Below are 16,400 nucleotides of genomic sequence, written 5' to 3' on the forward strand. Positions count from 1 at the left end.
TTGACCCGCCTTCTCACGTATCAGAGTTTACCGACTGCCCGTCGCGTGTTTTCGACACTGAAGCTTGCTAGCACGACATCCAAACACATCCCTGCGCGACACTGCATACCCTTGTGCTCGCCTATCCGTAATATCCATGTTTGCCGAGGCTCTCGGCACTCATGCCTTAGCGTCTCGTGGCGGCCGGCCCCGACTAGCTAGTCTGTCATCATGCATTTCGCCCACAATCTCGGAACCTGCCGATGCATTCCTCAATGACAAAGAGCATCCTTGCTCCGCCTCAGCATTACGACGCTCAGCATGAGTCCGCAACGCCCATCTCATGCCCAACACTCATTCCGGGCATCCTCAGCCCATGCCTTCGTCGTGGCCGTCTTCTATGCCTCGCCCCAGTAGGACCGCATTATAAGTCCGAGGCCCATTCAATATGCCGACATTTTGCCTTGATCACACACACGGCATGCCCGACATGCTTTCTTGCCTTTCAGCTTGGCTTCATAATATACTCATAATATAGCATCGTCCCACAACCGCTCATCTTCGCCAACCGACCCCTATGGAAGGGTAGAACTCGATAGCGCATACCATGAGTTGGATCACGAGGTCTTGGAATATTTGCCTCGATCACCCATTCGCATGAGAGGTGTTGCCTCGGATATCTTGCAGCCCGCGGAGCAACCTTGCGCGTCACACGGGGGCTCTCGGTCGTATTTGCACCTAACGTAGGCCACTCTGGCCCTACGCTGCCCGTCAGGTTCCCATGCCCTTCGGGGACTCTAAGCACTCTTTTGAGCTGCCTAGAGCCGGTTCTTGAATGCCCCCATCATGCCCTCAAAAGAAGCTCATTTAGTGCAGACGTTGTCTCATACTACTGCCGTCGTGCACGGGGAGGGCTGGTTGGAGTTCACCACTATGCCCTCCTTATAATATGCTTAAGAAAGTTTTCTCTTGTTCCAGGAGTAGATACTCGCAAAGGCCGAAGAGTGCACCTTTTCTGCATCTCCCTCCACCAACATCTAAATCACGTGCTGCTTGGACCGTAGTGTAGCCTACGACTTCCACATCTTAACTCTAGAGTTTCAGCCCCATCCGATCACATGGCTAAGGAATTGCCCTTGCAATATTCTGAAACTATAGTCTTGTCACTGCACTGACAGACTCTGAACATCGTCATCGTTTCCTACTCAAACGGAACCATCTACCTCTGAAACATCTTGGAGGTGCTCCCAACACTTCAAGGATCTCCACATTGAAACACTATTGTAAATCTCCAAAGATAAAGTACTCTGCTTCACACATTTCTCTCCTGCTAGCTGGTATGGTGGCGATGACCAAGCACCCTTATATCTTCTTGCTCAAACGTCCTTGGAATGACTTCATACTTGGCGGATAGCATCCACACACTAAGAAAGTTTCCATAAGAACAGTATTGCAATCCCCAATCGGTAAGAATCTTTGCCCGAAGACTATTTGCGCCCCTGAGTGCTGGCCGGCATCCCCTAGCCGCCCGCACGTCCTGCACAAGTCACTGTCGTCTGTCTTGCCTAAGGAGCGACCAGTGAGATCCTCCCCCTCTCGATCTTTTGATGTCCTCGTCAACACATACACGAAAGAATGAGGTGTATGCGGTACCCAATACTATCTCTTAGTATCACGCAACACCAGACCGACCTCTTGCTCTTTCGAGCTCTCCAGTCGTGAAGTGCCTCTCCAGCACAATATGTAATCTCCCCACAAATGGTGCCTCTGCCGCACCCGATGTGATCATCTCAACAAACGGAAGTCTGTCTACTCGTCGACACCCTCTTTCCAAATTGGTGCTAAGCTCCCGCACCAAATATAGTGCCTCTAATGCACTCACTCAACACGAAAACTCAAAGCAGAAGTCTGTGCCTCTCTCTACACTCTCTTCCTAAAGTGGCGGGTAGCTCTCAGCAAACAGTGCCTCAATGTACTGCATTTTACATGATCGCCTCAAGTTGGAAGTCTGTGTACTCGTCTACACTCTCTTCCCCGATGTTGCTTACGTTGGAAGTCTGTGTCTTTCTCTACACTCTTTTTTCAATGTAGCTCGCTGAAGTCGGAAGTCTGTGCCTCGCTCTACACTCTCTTCCCGACTGTTGCTCACTGAAGTCGGAAGTTTGTGTCTCGATCTACACTCTCTTCCCAACTATTACTCAACCGTTGTTGGAAGTCTGTACACACATTCTGTACTCTTTTCCCAACATTCTCAAGTAACAAGTAGCAAACTGTGCTCCAAGTCTATCAAGTGCGCCTCTGACATTTCGACTGTCCTCAAAATAGTGCCTCAAATACACCCGAATTGATTTGGAACTAATGAAGTGTGGAGTCTGTGCGCGCACTCCGCCCTCTCTCCCCCACTCGAGGTGTTGTCGTCCTCGACAAACACGCAAACCTGCCTCTGCGATTGACCATACTTAAACACTTGCAAGTACATGGGCCGGATGCCGAACTGTAGGAACCATGCTGCTCGTGGACCGAACGTCTCTACGAAGGGTTCTCGCTCAACCCAACATGAAAATGGGGCCTCTGCCCCCAATCTGGCTGACAACCAAGTTCAAGTCCTAGCTCGGCCGCAAAACTCAATCTCATGTCTCGGCCGGATTGAAAAACTCAAAACACAAGTCCCGCATCGATCCGACTGCTAACAAGGTTGGGGTTTTCGTCTCCCCAGCCCGACCGTAACATCAAGTTGAAATCCCGGCCCGCGCTCACCATGCCGCTCATGGTGTCAATGGAGCCCGATGCTCCTCACAACTCTCCACACAACAGTCCCTCTCGAAAATCCTTGGACTTAGATTCTCCTCAAATAATATTCGCAATTCAGCTCAAACTTGTGCTCCTGACAAGCACCCAACACATGGCTTAGTGTGTTGCCCCCACTCAAGTTCGGGACAAGTTGCCTTTCTCACATAATGGATGCTTATGCTCCTTGGTTCTTGAAGCGTGTCGTCTCTCTCTAGACGCACCATCATCTACCACAATAGCAGTTCATCCCACAATTCTGCTCGGCCAAATACGGCTTGCACTGGCAATTGCCCACAAAGGGATCTCAACGTCCACTCCTCGCAACCCCAAGGGTGGCTTGTCCACGACCTCATGTGCAACTGTGCTTCGGCACCTGAATATTCAACACATCATCTCTGCTGGAAGGTTCTTCAAACTCATGAGAAGGTGACCCTTCATCTACCACCCTCAACTCAAGGTTGTATCTCGCCCACCAGAAAGGCCTCATCGCCTAGATCACCTCCTGACTTGCGGCAATTCCGCACACATGGTTGCTTATCTCGCAATCATGGCTCTCGCAGTCCACCCAATGCATCGGCATATCCCCCTCTCGCTTAGGGAAGCCAAGGTGAAGTCTGAAATCTAAATATCAATCTGCTGAAGAAAAATTTCAGAACATGGTTGACAGTTCGCTCAACATATCACCCAACTGCCAACCAACAACAACGAAGTTGGACCGTAGCCGCTTGCTCTCTGAAGCATCCCAAACGCGCATAAAAGGACTCTACCCAACATAATGTCTACGACAGATATCCCCTAAAATCGTATCGTTGTGAAATGGTCTAATCTTGTCTCAAGAGCACGGTCTCAACCCACCTCTACCTCACGTAAAGCTTGTGTGCCAATTCAGATCTTCAACTGGGCACACTCTCCTTCGCGAATCTAGGATTAACCGAGCTCTAATACCAAGTGTCACGGGCTGACTCTTTTATCTTGCAGCAGAATATATTTTTCGCCCGTGATGGTGTCTTAGGTTACACCCAACCTTTGACCCGCCTTCTCACATATCAGAGTTTATCGACTGTCCATCGCGTGTCTTCAACACTAAAGCTCGCTAGCATGACATCCGAATGCATCCTTACGCGGCACCGCGTGCCCTTGCGTGCGCCTATCCGAAATGCCCATGTTCCCCTAGGCTCTCGTCACTCACGCCTTCTCTCGGTGCTCATGCCTTAGCGTCTCTTGGCAGCAGGCCCCGACTAGCTAGTTTGTCGTCATGCGTCTCGCCCATAATCTCAGAACCTACTGACGCATTCCTCAATGACAAGGAGCATCCTTGCTCCGCCTCGTTATTACAGCTCTCAGCATGCGCCTGCAACGCCCATCTCATGCCCAACATTCACTCGGGGCATTCTCGGCCCACGCCTTCGTCGTGGCCGTCTTCTATGCCTCGCCCCAATAGGACCGCATATAAGTCCGAGGCCCATTCAATATGTCAACATCTTGCCTTGATCACACACGGCATGCCCGACATGCTTTCTTACCTTTCGGCTTGGCTTCATAATATGCCTATAGTGTGGTATCATCCCATAACCGCTCATCTTAGACAATGGACCCCTATGGATGGCTAGAACTCGATAGCGCATACCATGAGTTGGATCACGAGGTCTTGCAATGCTTGCCTTGATCACCCATTCGCACGAGAGGTGTTGCCCCGGATATCTTGCAACCTGCGGAGCAACCTTGCGCGCCACATGGAGCCTCTCGATTGTATTTGCGCCCAATGTAGGCAATCCTGGCCGCTGCCCGTCAGGTTCTCATGCCCTTCGGGGACTCTAAACACTCATTTGAACTGTCCAGAGCCGGCTCTTGAAAGCTCCCATCATGCCCCCAAGAGAAACTCATTTAGTGCAGATGTTGTCTCATGCTACTGTCGTCGTGCACAGGGAGGGCTGGCTGGAGCTCACCACTGCATATCCCCCTTATAATAGGCTTAAGAAAGTTTTCTCTTGTTATAGGAGTAGACACTCGCAAGGGCCGAGGAGTGCACTTTTTCTGCATCTTCCTCCACCGACGTCCAAATCAAGTGTCTCTTGGACCGTAGCGTAGCCTATGACTTCCACATCATAACTCTAGAGTTTCAGCCCCATCCGATCATCCATGGCTGAGGAATTGCTCTCGCAATATTATGAAACTACAGTCTCGCCTGGCAGACTCTGAACATCGTCGTCGTTTCTGACTCAAATGGAACCGTCTACCTCTAAAACATTTTGGAGGTGCTCCCAACACTCCAAGGATCTCTCCATTGAAACAGTATTGTAAATCTCCAAGGATTAAGCACTCTGCTTCACACATTTCTCTCCTGCTCGCGGGCAGGGTGGCGATGACCAGGCGCCCTTATATCTCCTTGCCCAAACGTCCTCGGAATAACTTCATACTTGGCGGATAGCATCCCCACACATCAAGAAAATTTCCATACGAACAGTGTTGCAATCCCCAATCGGTAAGAGTCTCTGCTCGAAGACCGTTTGCGCCTCTGCATACTGACCGGCATCTCCTAGCCGCTCGCAAGTCCTCCACAAGTCACTACCGTCCGTCTTGCCCAAGGAGCGGCCAGTGAGATCGGGGAGGCATGACAGCGGTTGACGGTGGCAGACGGCGCGAGGAGGCGAGCGATCGGGGAAAGAGAGAGAGGACGAGAGTGAGGGAGAGAAAGGGAGAAGGGAAAGAAAAAATCTGCTATGTGTTGTATATATATTGATTTTTGGAACGATTTTAAAACGCGCATTTTTTAAAAAAATCATTCCAAAAAATCCTTCCAAATAACCAAAATGACGTCGTTTCAATTGACGAATATTTTTAACAATAACCATTCTTATTTTTAAAATCATTCCTAAAAATAAAAATGATGTCGTTTAATCTAAAAACAATGTCGTTTAATCTAAAAACGATGTTGTTTTGGAGCATTTTATACAAACTTGTTCCTATTTTTAAAATAGAACGTTCCTAATTTTGTGCCAAAATTATTTTTTCTAAAAAATCAACAAAATAAAAAATATAAGAAAAAACATCACAGGCATGTTAATGATCAGAAAAAAGTAGACCATATATTAACTAAGGCTATTGAAAACATATACCCTATGTTTGGTTTTGTGTTTTGGCCCTTGGCCTATCTTAGAGATGGGCCAAAACACAAAACCTTATTTGGGTTTGTGTCTTCACACCTTTACTAGGTGTGGAGTAATTAATTTTGATTTTTTGTTTTTTTTTCTTTCTTCTCTCTTTCTTATTTTTTGATTTCTTTTCTCTCTCTCTCTTCTTTCTTTTCTGTCACTGTCTCTGCAGCTTTTTCTCATTCTTTTCTTTCTTCTTTCTTCTCTCTCTCCTTTTTTTAATTATTTTTTTTAAAATTATTTGTATTATATGTATTATAATTGTTTAATGTATAATATATGTGAAATGTAATTAATAATTAATACTAAAAAATAATTATTAAACTTATGAAATTATTAATATTAAAGGTATTTACTATCAATGCTACTTGATTAAAATATTTAAAACTTTTCTAAATTGAAGACAATATACCAATAATACATACTTAATTCTAAATTTTTTATTTGAATTTTATATATTATGTTTTTTCATTCCAAAGATAAAGTCTAACAAAATCATTTTGGAGACAATACTACAATGTATTTAATTATGCATTAAAATTATAATTATTATTTAAAATATAAAAAGAAATGCCTCAATAAAAAAAATTACTTAACATAAATATATATATTATATTTCACTAACAAACAAAATACTATATACATACACATATATATATTACTAAAGATATATATTAAAAGACATGATTTGACAATGAACAGTAACTCCTGTCTCCCAAATCCCAACGTCAAACCTACACCACTTATTTTATAATATTTTATATTATATCAAAACACAAATCCAAACATACCATCTATCTCAAAACACATACTAACTTATCTCTATTTTTCTCTCTCTATCTCCAAAACACCAAAACAAAAATACCCAAAATATTAATCCAAACATAACGATAATGCTTTGAATTAAATTGATACATGTTCAGAAGATCAAGTATATTTGTATATATAAGATTGTTAGTCTTACATAAATGTAAGTAGCATCTACACTATTGGATTGGATCGCCTAATTAGACCGTTCAATATTATTAAATTGACATAATACTACATTCGATAACGTTTTCGATATTTTTCTTATACAGATACTGAGATATCGTATCTGATACACAATCAACAAGGTTAAAAACGATACAACTGTCCATCAGACCACTAGATATGTTCACATATGGAAGTATTGTTATGCGTTTAAGTTTGGAATTAGTCAAGGACTCAGATGTTGAGATATCGTAACTGGAAAGTGAACGAGCAATCTGTGGACATATTTACGAACGATTTTGGAACTCTTTTAGTTTTTTAAAATTATTTTAGGAACAAATATTTTATACATTTAGGTACAATTTTATTTAAATTCATCTTAGAAACGGTCAAAAATTTAATAACTATTCCTAAGTTTGATTTTCCCTCCACTTTTCATTTGACACGAAATTAAATTTTTTTGAACTGATTTTGGAATGGTTAGAATAAATTGACCGTTCCTATATTTTTATTTTTCCTCTTTTTTTATTTAGGATATTGTAATGTATGTAGGAACGATATTTTTTTAAATCCCGTTCTAAGGTGGAACGGTATTTTGAAATTTGGACCGTACCTAAACAGAAAATATTGTTTTTTATTTTAAAAAATAATTTTATTGTGTGGGAAAAATATTTTGCAAATTGTCTCACTTTCAATACTGTAAATATCTATGCAAAGTCGATGCAGACGAAAATTTTGCTTTCAGGAGGAATTAGTCTCATTGCAATATTATTCGTAGTATATATCTTGTTCTCTTGTAGTCGTCGAAGACTTAGTGCCATCAATTTGCGTTGCATTTTCAAGCTGTACATGGTTTACCAAATAGAACTATCAAACCCCAACTATAAAATTCATGCTGGTTCTATCCCTCATAGTAGATCACACCAATATAGGTTTTCTGTAGACCTCTGATCCCTGGAGGACCAATGGAACTCTTCAGATCATACAGTTTCTTCACTATTCTAAGCGAATCCATCAAACTTCTTCCTAAGAATGGGAAACTCATGGCACTCATAGCGATATTTTCAGCAGTTTTATCATCGTGTTTCGTTTTGTTGCTCAACTACTCCCTCCAATCCCTGGTGACCGACATGATGGTTACTGCCCAGCAATCATTCATGCCTGATCCTAGTTCATTCGATATCCCGGCAGATCCAAACTCGTTTCCTCCGTCTGACCCTAGCTCATTCATGCCCAAAACAAGCTTGATCACAAATTTATTCGCACGTCTTCTTGCACTTCAAACTGCTTTCGTTCTTGCAGTTTCCATCATCTCCTTCTTCTCTTCTGTTTCAACTATTCTAGTCTCAGCTGTGTCCTACAGTTCCAAGACGTTATCGCTAAAAGACCTCTTTTCAGGCATTTGGACAACATGGACACGGCCCCTCATCACTAGCTTATACGTGTCGGGACTAGCGATTGGCTACTTTGTCGTTGTTGCTATGCTGGCAGCTCCTCTCCTGATGTACTCAAGCCGTGTGACCTTCTGTGTGGCCGTCTTGCTCGGGATTACAGCTTCAATTCTCTACCTATACTTGTTCGTTCCTTGGGCTTTGGCCGTCGTGGTTTCAGTGGTGGAAGGTTGTTATGGGATGAAAGCACTTGCAAAGTCTGCAGCACTAGTTAAGGGCAAGAGGGTTCAAGGTTTCTTGCTCAACGTTTCTCTCAACGTTATGATTCTCATAATCTTCGAGGTTTACAGGGTGACATTAGGACACAAAGGGTTAATGAATGCGACGATGTATGTATTGTTTCTAGTGAGTGTTGCTTCTTTTGCAAAGATTTTCATAGTCGCAGCGTACACGGTTTTGTACTTCCATTGTAAGAAGCACCATGGGGAGGAGATCGAGCTACATGAGAGGTCCTTTTACCAGTACGCTAAACTGCCAACCACACAGTAATAGATCAGTCTTGTATGTTATGGAGGGAATGCGGCCAAGTTTCTGCATTGGAACCATTCATCCATTCAAGAAGTGCAGGCTTATGTTTTGAAATGATTTTTCCATCGGACAAAGTCATGTGAAATTGCTAACACTTGTGTCTGAAACTTCCACATTCAGGAACAGGACCCAGTTCTGGAACACAATAATAATTGACCTCATGTGCCCGACAATTTTGCTAATTCATCATCTCTGACATATTTTCAATGATTTTTTTCTTTTGTACTTCTTGAGAAGTCAAGAGTCTCTCATGGAATCTTCAACTTCTTAGGTTCTGTTAATACTATACTTGATGTATAATATTGGATACCAAGGCCCGTTTTGTTTGGGCTTATTAGCCCAGATATTCGGACAAAATTATATTTTTAGCCATATAAGACAGGATATGAAGTTCTACTTTACGGAATTTTGAAAATAGTCTCAAAATTATAAAAATTTGACACATTTAATATTGTATTTTACGAAATTCATAGGATTAAATGTGTCAAGCTTTTTCAACTTTAGAATTATTTTGAAGACTTCTTAAAGCATAAGACTAAAGTTATTAAACTTTTTCAACTTTAGGAATATTTTGAAATCTCGTAAAATAAAAGTCCAAAAAAGATAAATCCTATCCTATGAGACTAAAAGTATAACTTCGTCGGCTATCCCACTTAATTATGCTTTATTTTTGGATCAACTGGAAATTATAGCCGAAGGCCGTCGCTCTCTCTGATTATGGCTTGATTGGTAATTATGTTGTCAACCGAACCCGTTACATATGTATTAAAATTTGACTCCCAAATTTACTATCAATTTTATGCTTGTAGCCTCATTTATGTCACGTAAAGAAGGCCCAAGTGATTAGCTCTTAATAGGTTGATTGGGTTATTGGATACCGAGTGGTGTTGTAATCAGCGTGAGCCCATTTGGATTAGAAGTTATTGTACAATTTACGTAAATAAGTCGCAAAACACTTCAATAAGCTCTTTTGTATTATGTTTTTTTCTTTAAACGCACAATGCCACACATCCAATACCTCCTCAAGGCACAATGGGCGGGCCGGCTTAGGGCTAGCACGGCCTAGCCCAAAATGGCTCTGTCCAGAACAGTTCATTACTATTTATGATCAGTCATAGGTTTTTAAATGGGTCTTAATTGAGTATTATAAATTTAGGCTCGGCTTGTGAATCGGCCTGGTTGAGGCCTGGAACAGGCCCGAGTGTGCTTATTTTATCTTTATTTTTTTATGAATTGAGGTTTTTTTTTTGAACAATTACTTAAATTATGACTGTATGGGAAAATAAAATAAATAAGAAATTAAATCACATAAAAAATTATAACTAGAAAAAGTAATAGTTAAGACAATATAATTGACTTAAATAATAATTTTGATGAACAAGCTTACAATATGTTGTGTCCTGGAAATACGAGGTATCTGCAGGTGAGCAGAAGGACTCCGAAAGTCTTTGAGCTCAACGTAATGGAAGGTGGTGCTGTCATAGAGGTCCTGCAAACAAACACATGTTAGAGCCTCGCCGGAGGGGATTCCAGCAATGGCTCTCTGATGATCAAGTCAGTAGAATACTCAAGAAGTATATAGTGAATGCACAAGTAAGAATGAGTGTTCCAACCTGGTGGAGGTGGAGAGCCGTATTTACATGTAAGGGTGGATTTGTACTATATAAGGTCTGTTGAATCGTATTTTAATCTAATGTTTGGCAATGGATCGTACCAAGGCAGCTGACAAAGACAGAGGTGGTCTAGGGGACAAACACTGCACAAGTATAGTAGTGTACGCGACTTTGATAGTGCTTTCTTCACATTCTGTCCTTGGTATTTAGAGGTCCTCTCATGACCTTTGGATACCTCCATATCACAGAACCTTCTCTATGTTATAACCTTCAGAGATATTCGTCTACTTAAACCTTGGGAGGTCTCTTTCATAGATGTGAAGGTCTTGCTGAGGGATGTACACAATATCCTCACATCACAATAATAAACAGATGAAATAAATTTAAAAAGAATTTAAAATAAATTTTGAAAGAAATAAATAAAGAGTATTAATAAATTAAAGTACTAAATATTTAGAAGTAAAACAATTAAGATAATAATTTTTAAAGTTTCAAAAGTATAACAAAACTACCAAAATAATCAATTTAGAAGAATGAAATAAAACTTACATGCACATTATTTTTATATAAAAAGATAAAAATGGCCCAATAAACCCAACTTAAATCGACTCAAAACCAGATGATCCTGAGTCATTGGACTGGACTAATTCAAGTTTCAATATATGAAAATCAGCCCAAAATCAGTCCCATCACAAGTGGATCTGGACCAATTCAATTATTTTCTTATTAGTTCAATTCACTACTGCTGCATCTTGACTACCTCTTATACAAACAAAAAAAAATAGTTGAAATCGGCCCTAACAAATTCTTTTACTTTAAAATTTTGTTAACTGTTGATAAATTTTGTTAAATGGATTGTTGGTCCAAGACCCTATTTTTGTCCCAGCAATTTACAGTAAATATCACCCAATAAATAATGAATTGCAAGATTATTTGGTTTTATTGAATTTGGCTTGAGATTTTTTTGATAAAGAAAAAGAGTCAATGGCCAAGATCAAGTTAAGAAAAAGATATGGCCAATGCTATGCCGTACTGAATAGAAACTTAGCAAATCAAGAATCAACTGTCCAGTGGAGGAAAAAGTTCCAAGTCCGACGTTCTGAATCCTTCCACTGTCGACCACTTTAAACTCTTCAAACCCACAAAAAGAGTTCTTTAAAAATAAGGACGAAACAAACACGATGTTGTCTTCTTTGTCACTGCCCATTATCAATGGAGGGCAACTGTCTTCCTCTGGTTTTCGCACTTCTGTTGGTCTCAAGTAAGTTTCAGACAACTCTCGGGAATCCAATTACTCTTTGCTAATCATTTTTTGTCTTTTCTTTTTCTTTTTGCTTTTTGTGTGTGTGGCTTGAAATCCTGAGCAATCTGTGCTTAATTGTAATATTTGGATTGGAAATTTATATGGGTGCGCTGAATTTAACTTTTTTAGTGGTCCAATTTCGGAATGGTAGTGTCTTTCTTTGTCTTCGATTTAGAATGTATGGAATTGTAATTTCAAGAATGATCAGTTCTTGTTCATATGTGAAAGCTTTGTTCTTATTTGAATCGTGTTAAATGGTGGGAAACGTTGGGTTTTATATTAGAGGTTGTTTTGTTTGGTCTGATCTTCCATTTGGGTTTCGTCATAATTGCTTGAATTTCAAGTGGTGGGCTTTGGCAGTTTGTACCTGTACCAATTCCTCATGAAAGTTGATGTCTTTGAGTTGTTTTTTAAGGAAGAACTTAACTTGTTCATTATTTTCGGTGAAACAGAGTAGATTCTGACTTACATAGCTGTGGTTTTCACCTTCGACATCTTTGTGCACAAGCTGTGTTATTATTACACAAGTTTATCATCACTGTGTCATGACAGCATAAATTTGTCGTTGAATTTGTACTGTCCAATGTATTGATCCTAATTCCAACTTTAAAGAAGCTGAAGGGGTGCAGTGTTTATTACAGAAATCTGTTTTTTGAATTTTTTTGTCCGAGTTTTAGAATTGCTGGCTTTTTTCCATTCATCTGCGTCTTGCCCTGCAACAGGTTTTCTAACAGTATTCTTTTCTAAAAGAAGAATATTGTTAAATCATGTTTCTCACGTGTTTGTCAATTTCCTTAGCTGCTCTCTATTTTCCAGGTGGGGTTTGCAAAGAGAGCAAGATGTGAGATTGTCTCCTCGAAGAACAAGGAGTCAAGCAATCCGTGTCCTGGCAAATCCAAATGTATGCACCACCCATGGCTTCCGCATGTATAATGCCAATATATTGGTTTGAATATGCTCAAAGCTATTTTTAGGTATGTGATAGTGATATGTAGCTGCCGTGTAAATCTCACAGTTACACACTATTGCTTGAATACAGGTTTTTAGTTATTATTTTTGCCAAGTTGATGGCTTTACATATGCAAATGAGTCCTTGAAATGGCAATCTAATATCAAAAGCCAAGAAACTTTTGATTGTCTAGCTGTTCACAATGTTGCTGTTGTACGTAAGTTTCACGGAACTTTCCATTTTATGCAACTTTTATACCAGACATAAAAGAAGAAATATAAAACAATTTGAAGATAAGCGGACTTAATCTACTCATCAACCAATGGCAGCTCCTTCCCTAATTATCCAGCTTCAAGCTGTTAGCATGGCCACCTCTTTGTCACACCAACTCTTGTTACTTCCCTCATCATCCACTGTGAACTTTTAACTTTCACATTTTCCTCAAAGCTATCTTAACCGTGCCTCTTCAATTTCTCATGTGCTGGCATTGACTGCAATCTGCATCATAGTTACCAATTCGGCAATCCTTCTGGTCTATCCCATGCAATAATGAAATGGATCTTTGAGATGCATTGACACTATTTTAGGAGGAAAAGGCCAAAGTTTTTGAAAAGTTTGGTCTTTGTATCGACAGATCTGCCATAGATTCCTTGTGATCTCATAGTCCTATGGTACTAACACCTTATGATATGAACAAGGCCTGCCTTTCTTAATGAGCACTTGGTATTCCCGTCACTGAAGGGTTCATAATCCTGTTTGTTCTAAGGGCAGCTTTTCGGTTATTCATTGTTATACCTCTGTTCTTATAGAAATCATAATTGGACCTGGTATGATGCTGATGCACTGTTATAGATTGTTGCTTCCATTTTTAAGTTTGGGCTTTGACGAGTCAGTATCTTAGCCTTGCTTGAATCTTTACTTACAAAGAGAAATTGATCATGAAACGAATGTGAATATATTCAATTCTTTAGATGTTACCCACCCAGGAAACTGCACCATAACGATCAATTCATTTGTGGTTTGGCCATCCTAATGTATTTTTGTATTTAAATTCCTTAACAATGGCTTCTACAAGACCTAGAAAGCTACATGCACCAAGAATGTGAATAGTAAGTAGAAAGCAACGGGTGGATTTTGTCGGGGAAATATAGAAAAGATAATGGAAAGATGAAGCATGATTCCACTTTCTTTAAAATGGAAATGCTCCGGCACTACTAGTTTGCTGCCAGGATCAACAGTAGTTTGCTGCAAATACAACAAAAACCACCCAAAGATATAAAACCAATGGTGTTTAAAATAAACCAAAATTCTGTTTCTACAATGAAAATAGAGTAAACACAGATCTGTTCTTGCTCTTCCTAAAGTCCAACAGCCATTTACACGGTTGTATAGGCTTGCATTTTGTCCTAGTTTCATGAACACATAAAAGTTATTCTTGAGGTTTGGTGGGAGGTGCACTGCTCCTTCTGTGTGCTTGGGTGAAGCCTTTGCATAGCTAAATATGAATCAGATTTTGACTTTTGCAGATATGTTTTTGTGATTAAAGGATTAAATTCTCTACATCCGATACTTGGAAATATTCATATTATTTGCATTATTGACTTTCCTATATTTTGCCATTACCTTCAAACCTTTTAACCATTATTTTAAATTTTTTAACCATTATCTTGACATTGTTATATTCGTTTTATCTACCATTCCTTTTTTCTAACAAACTGAGCATTTTTCATTTTTGTTCGTCTATCATTTGATTGTCAATTAATTACTAGGATTAGGAAAATCATCCAATAAAGGCTGATTAGTTGATATCAACCCTTAGATGGCTAAATTGGATTTTCATGCCATGTTCAGATCCACGCGAAATAATCATTGAAATTTTTGGCCATATGAAAAGGAGGAGCCCCATTTGAGCCTATGAAACATGTTTAAGCATGAACTTCTGATATTAAGTGGCTGCTCTTGACCAGCTCATCAGCAAATATCTGCGTGGACGTCCTTTCAGACAATACTTATTCCGCATCTTCTTTTTGGCTGTTATGTAGGTATCTCCAGATAAACAGAAGTCAAACAAAGAAGTTGTTATGGTTGATCCTTTGGAAGCCAAGAGATTAGCAGCAAAACAGATGGAAAAAATTAAAGCAAAAGAGAAGTTCAAAGTGAGATTCCATTTCGATTGAGAACCTTTTCCTTTCTGTAGAACTATTAAATGATTGGAACGGAATGGCTTCAAAGTTCTGTTTGGCAATCTGAATTTTCGTTTCGATTCTGATCTCAAATGAATGTACTTAGTGATATACAGCGGTTCTGAATTTTCAATATGTTCTTGCTATTTGACATTGATCTTCACAACTTGAGAATTCATCGAAAGATGCCATCATTTACCCACTTAAGTCCTAGTCCATCGGAGACTGGGACACTTGATGATGTTTGCCATTTCAGTTCATGCATTTTCTTAGAGTTTACTTAGTGGGCAGTAAAGTCAGGAAGGACTTCGCGACTTGGAGAGATGTTACAGTTTATGCAATATGTTTTTGCATGATAATATCATCAGTGTGATAAATGGAAGAATAAACAGTTATGTACATTGAAATTCTTGGTTCAGAATACTCTATAATTCTTCTCTTTTTTCTTGTTCATTGTAGTTATAAAATTCCATTATCGATTTGAGCTCCTATTTGTTGATATTGCTTTACATCTGTTATACGGACCTGTAGCTTAATCACTGCATGGGTGCATATAATATTACATATAAGACATGGAAAGAGGTACTTTGTAGTAAAATGTTCAGAAAGACGATCAATAACATATAGATACAAAGTGAGAAATTCATACGACTGTTGAATTGGTTTCGATTCGAAGTTGCATCCTCAAAGTAAGGTAATTCTTGATGGCTAACTTAACTATCACTGATACAGAAACGTCGTCAAATTGAAGCAATCAACGGCGCATGGGCCATGATCGGGCTTACTGCAGGATTAGTCATTGAAGGTCACACTGGAAACAGCATTCTAGCTCAGGTAAGTCTTTTTACCGAATGCCTGAACATAACGTGGATTTTTCTTGGTAAAAATTGAAACAAGTTCCCTTCTGTTTCTGTTCAATTCTGGTCCTGTTACAGTTGGCTGGATACTGGGCTGCTCTTGTTGGTTTCTTCATGAGATAGGCACTGGTTTCAACGAACCGTTGATATCAACTCTGTCAAGTAGTGTTGACATTGGAAATATGAGATGCTGTAAAGTAATGGATATATCATCCCTCCGTCTCTTTCTTTGTTTCTACTGAATTCATGTCCAACGAATACTAATGTGAATATTGTCACACTGCTCATTTCTTGAAATTAATAGTTATTGGTGGGATTCGTTGAAGTTACTTTAGTTGCTGTCCGATGCAATTGACCATACGTGGCCGGTAATGGCATCGACAACTGTCGACCCCACAGGCATTGTGGGTCCCACATGATGAATGGTGGGAAAATTTTTCGAGAACCCACCGAATACTTTCGATATGTGAACACAACACATCCTCTGGAAAAGTCTCATGTAAGAATTGTGTACTTTTCCAGCAGGCACTCTCTTTCTTAAAGACAAGAATTCATCGTTTTCTTGGTCTGTTAAAAGGATGTTTATCTTATTTCATCCTTAGATTCTTCTCATTCGCTTTTGA

General features: G+C 40.0%; 2 protein-coding genes across 3 annotated transcripts; both read left to right on the plus strand.

Annotated features, from left to right (window-relative positions):
• Positions 1 to 7,756: 7,756 nt before the first annotated feature.
• LOC105162958 (uncharacterized) lies at positions 7,757 to 9,079 on the plus strand. Its single transcript, XM_011081138.3, has one exon. The coding sequence runs from the start codon at positions 7,859 to 7,861 to the stop codon at positions 8,831 to 8,833; it is 975 nt and encodes a 324-aa protein (XP_011079440.1). The 5' UTR covers positions 7,757 to 7,858; the 3' UTR covers positions 8,834 to 9,079.
• A 2,430-nt stretch (positions 9,080 to 11,509) lies between these two features.
• Positions 11,510 to 16,102, plus strand: LOC105162870 (uncharacterized). Of its 2 annotated transcripts, none has more exons than XM_011081026.3 (5): positions 11,510 to 11,746; positions 12,587 to 12,689; positions 14,780 to 14,893; positions 15,653 to 15,754; positions 15,856 to 16,102. In XM_011081026.3, exons 1-5 carry the CDS (start codon positions 11,667 to 11,669, stop codon positions 15,898 to 15,900), a joined length of 444 nt encoding a protein of 147 aa, XP_011079328.1. In that variant the 5' UTR covers positions 11,510 to 11,666; the 3' UTR covers positions 15,901 to 16,102. The 2 variants fall into 2 exon arrangements, with proteins under 2 accessions (XP_011079328.1, XP_011079329.1); XM_011081027.3 differs by having other exon boundaries at positions 11,512 to 11,746; positions 12,605 to 12,689.
• The last annotated feature ends 298 nt before the right edge of the window (positions 16,103 to 16,400 follow it).

The sequence above is a fragment of the Sesamum indicum genome, linkage group LG5, assembly GCF_026168435.1.
Source record: "Sesamum indicum cultivar Baizhima isolate 11 linkage group LG5, ASM2616843v1, whole genome shotgun sequence".
Lineage (NCBI taxonomy): Eukaryota > Viridiplantae > Streptophyta > Magnoliopsida > Lamiales > Pedaliaceae > Sesamum > Sesamum indicum.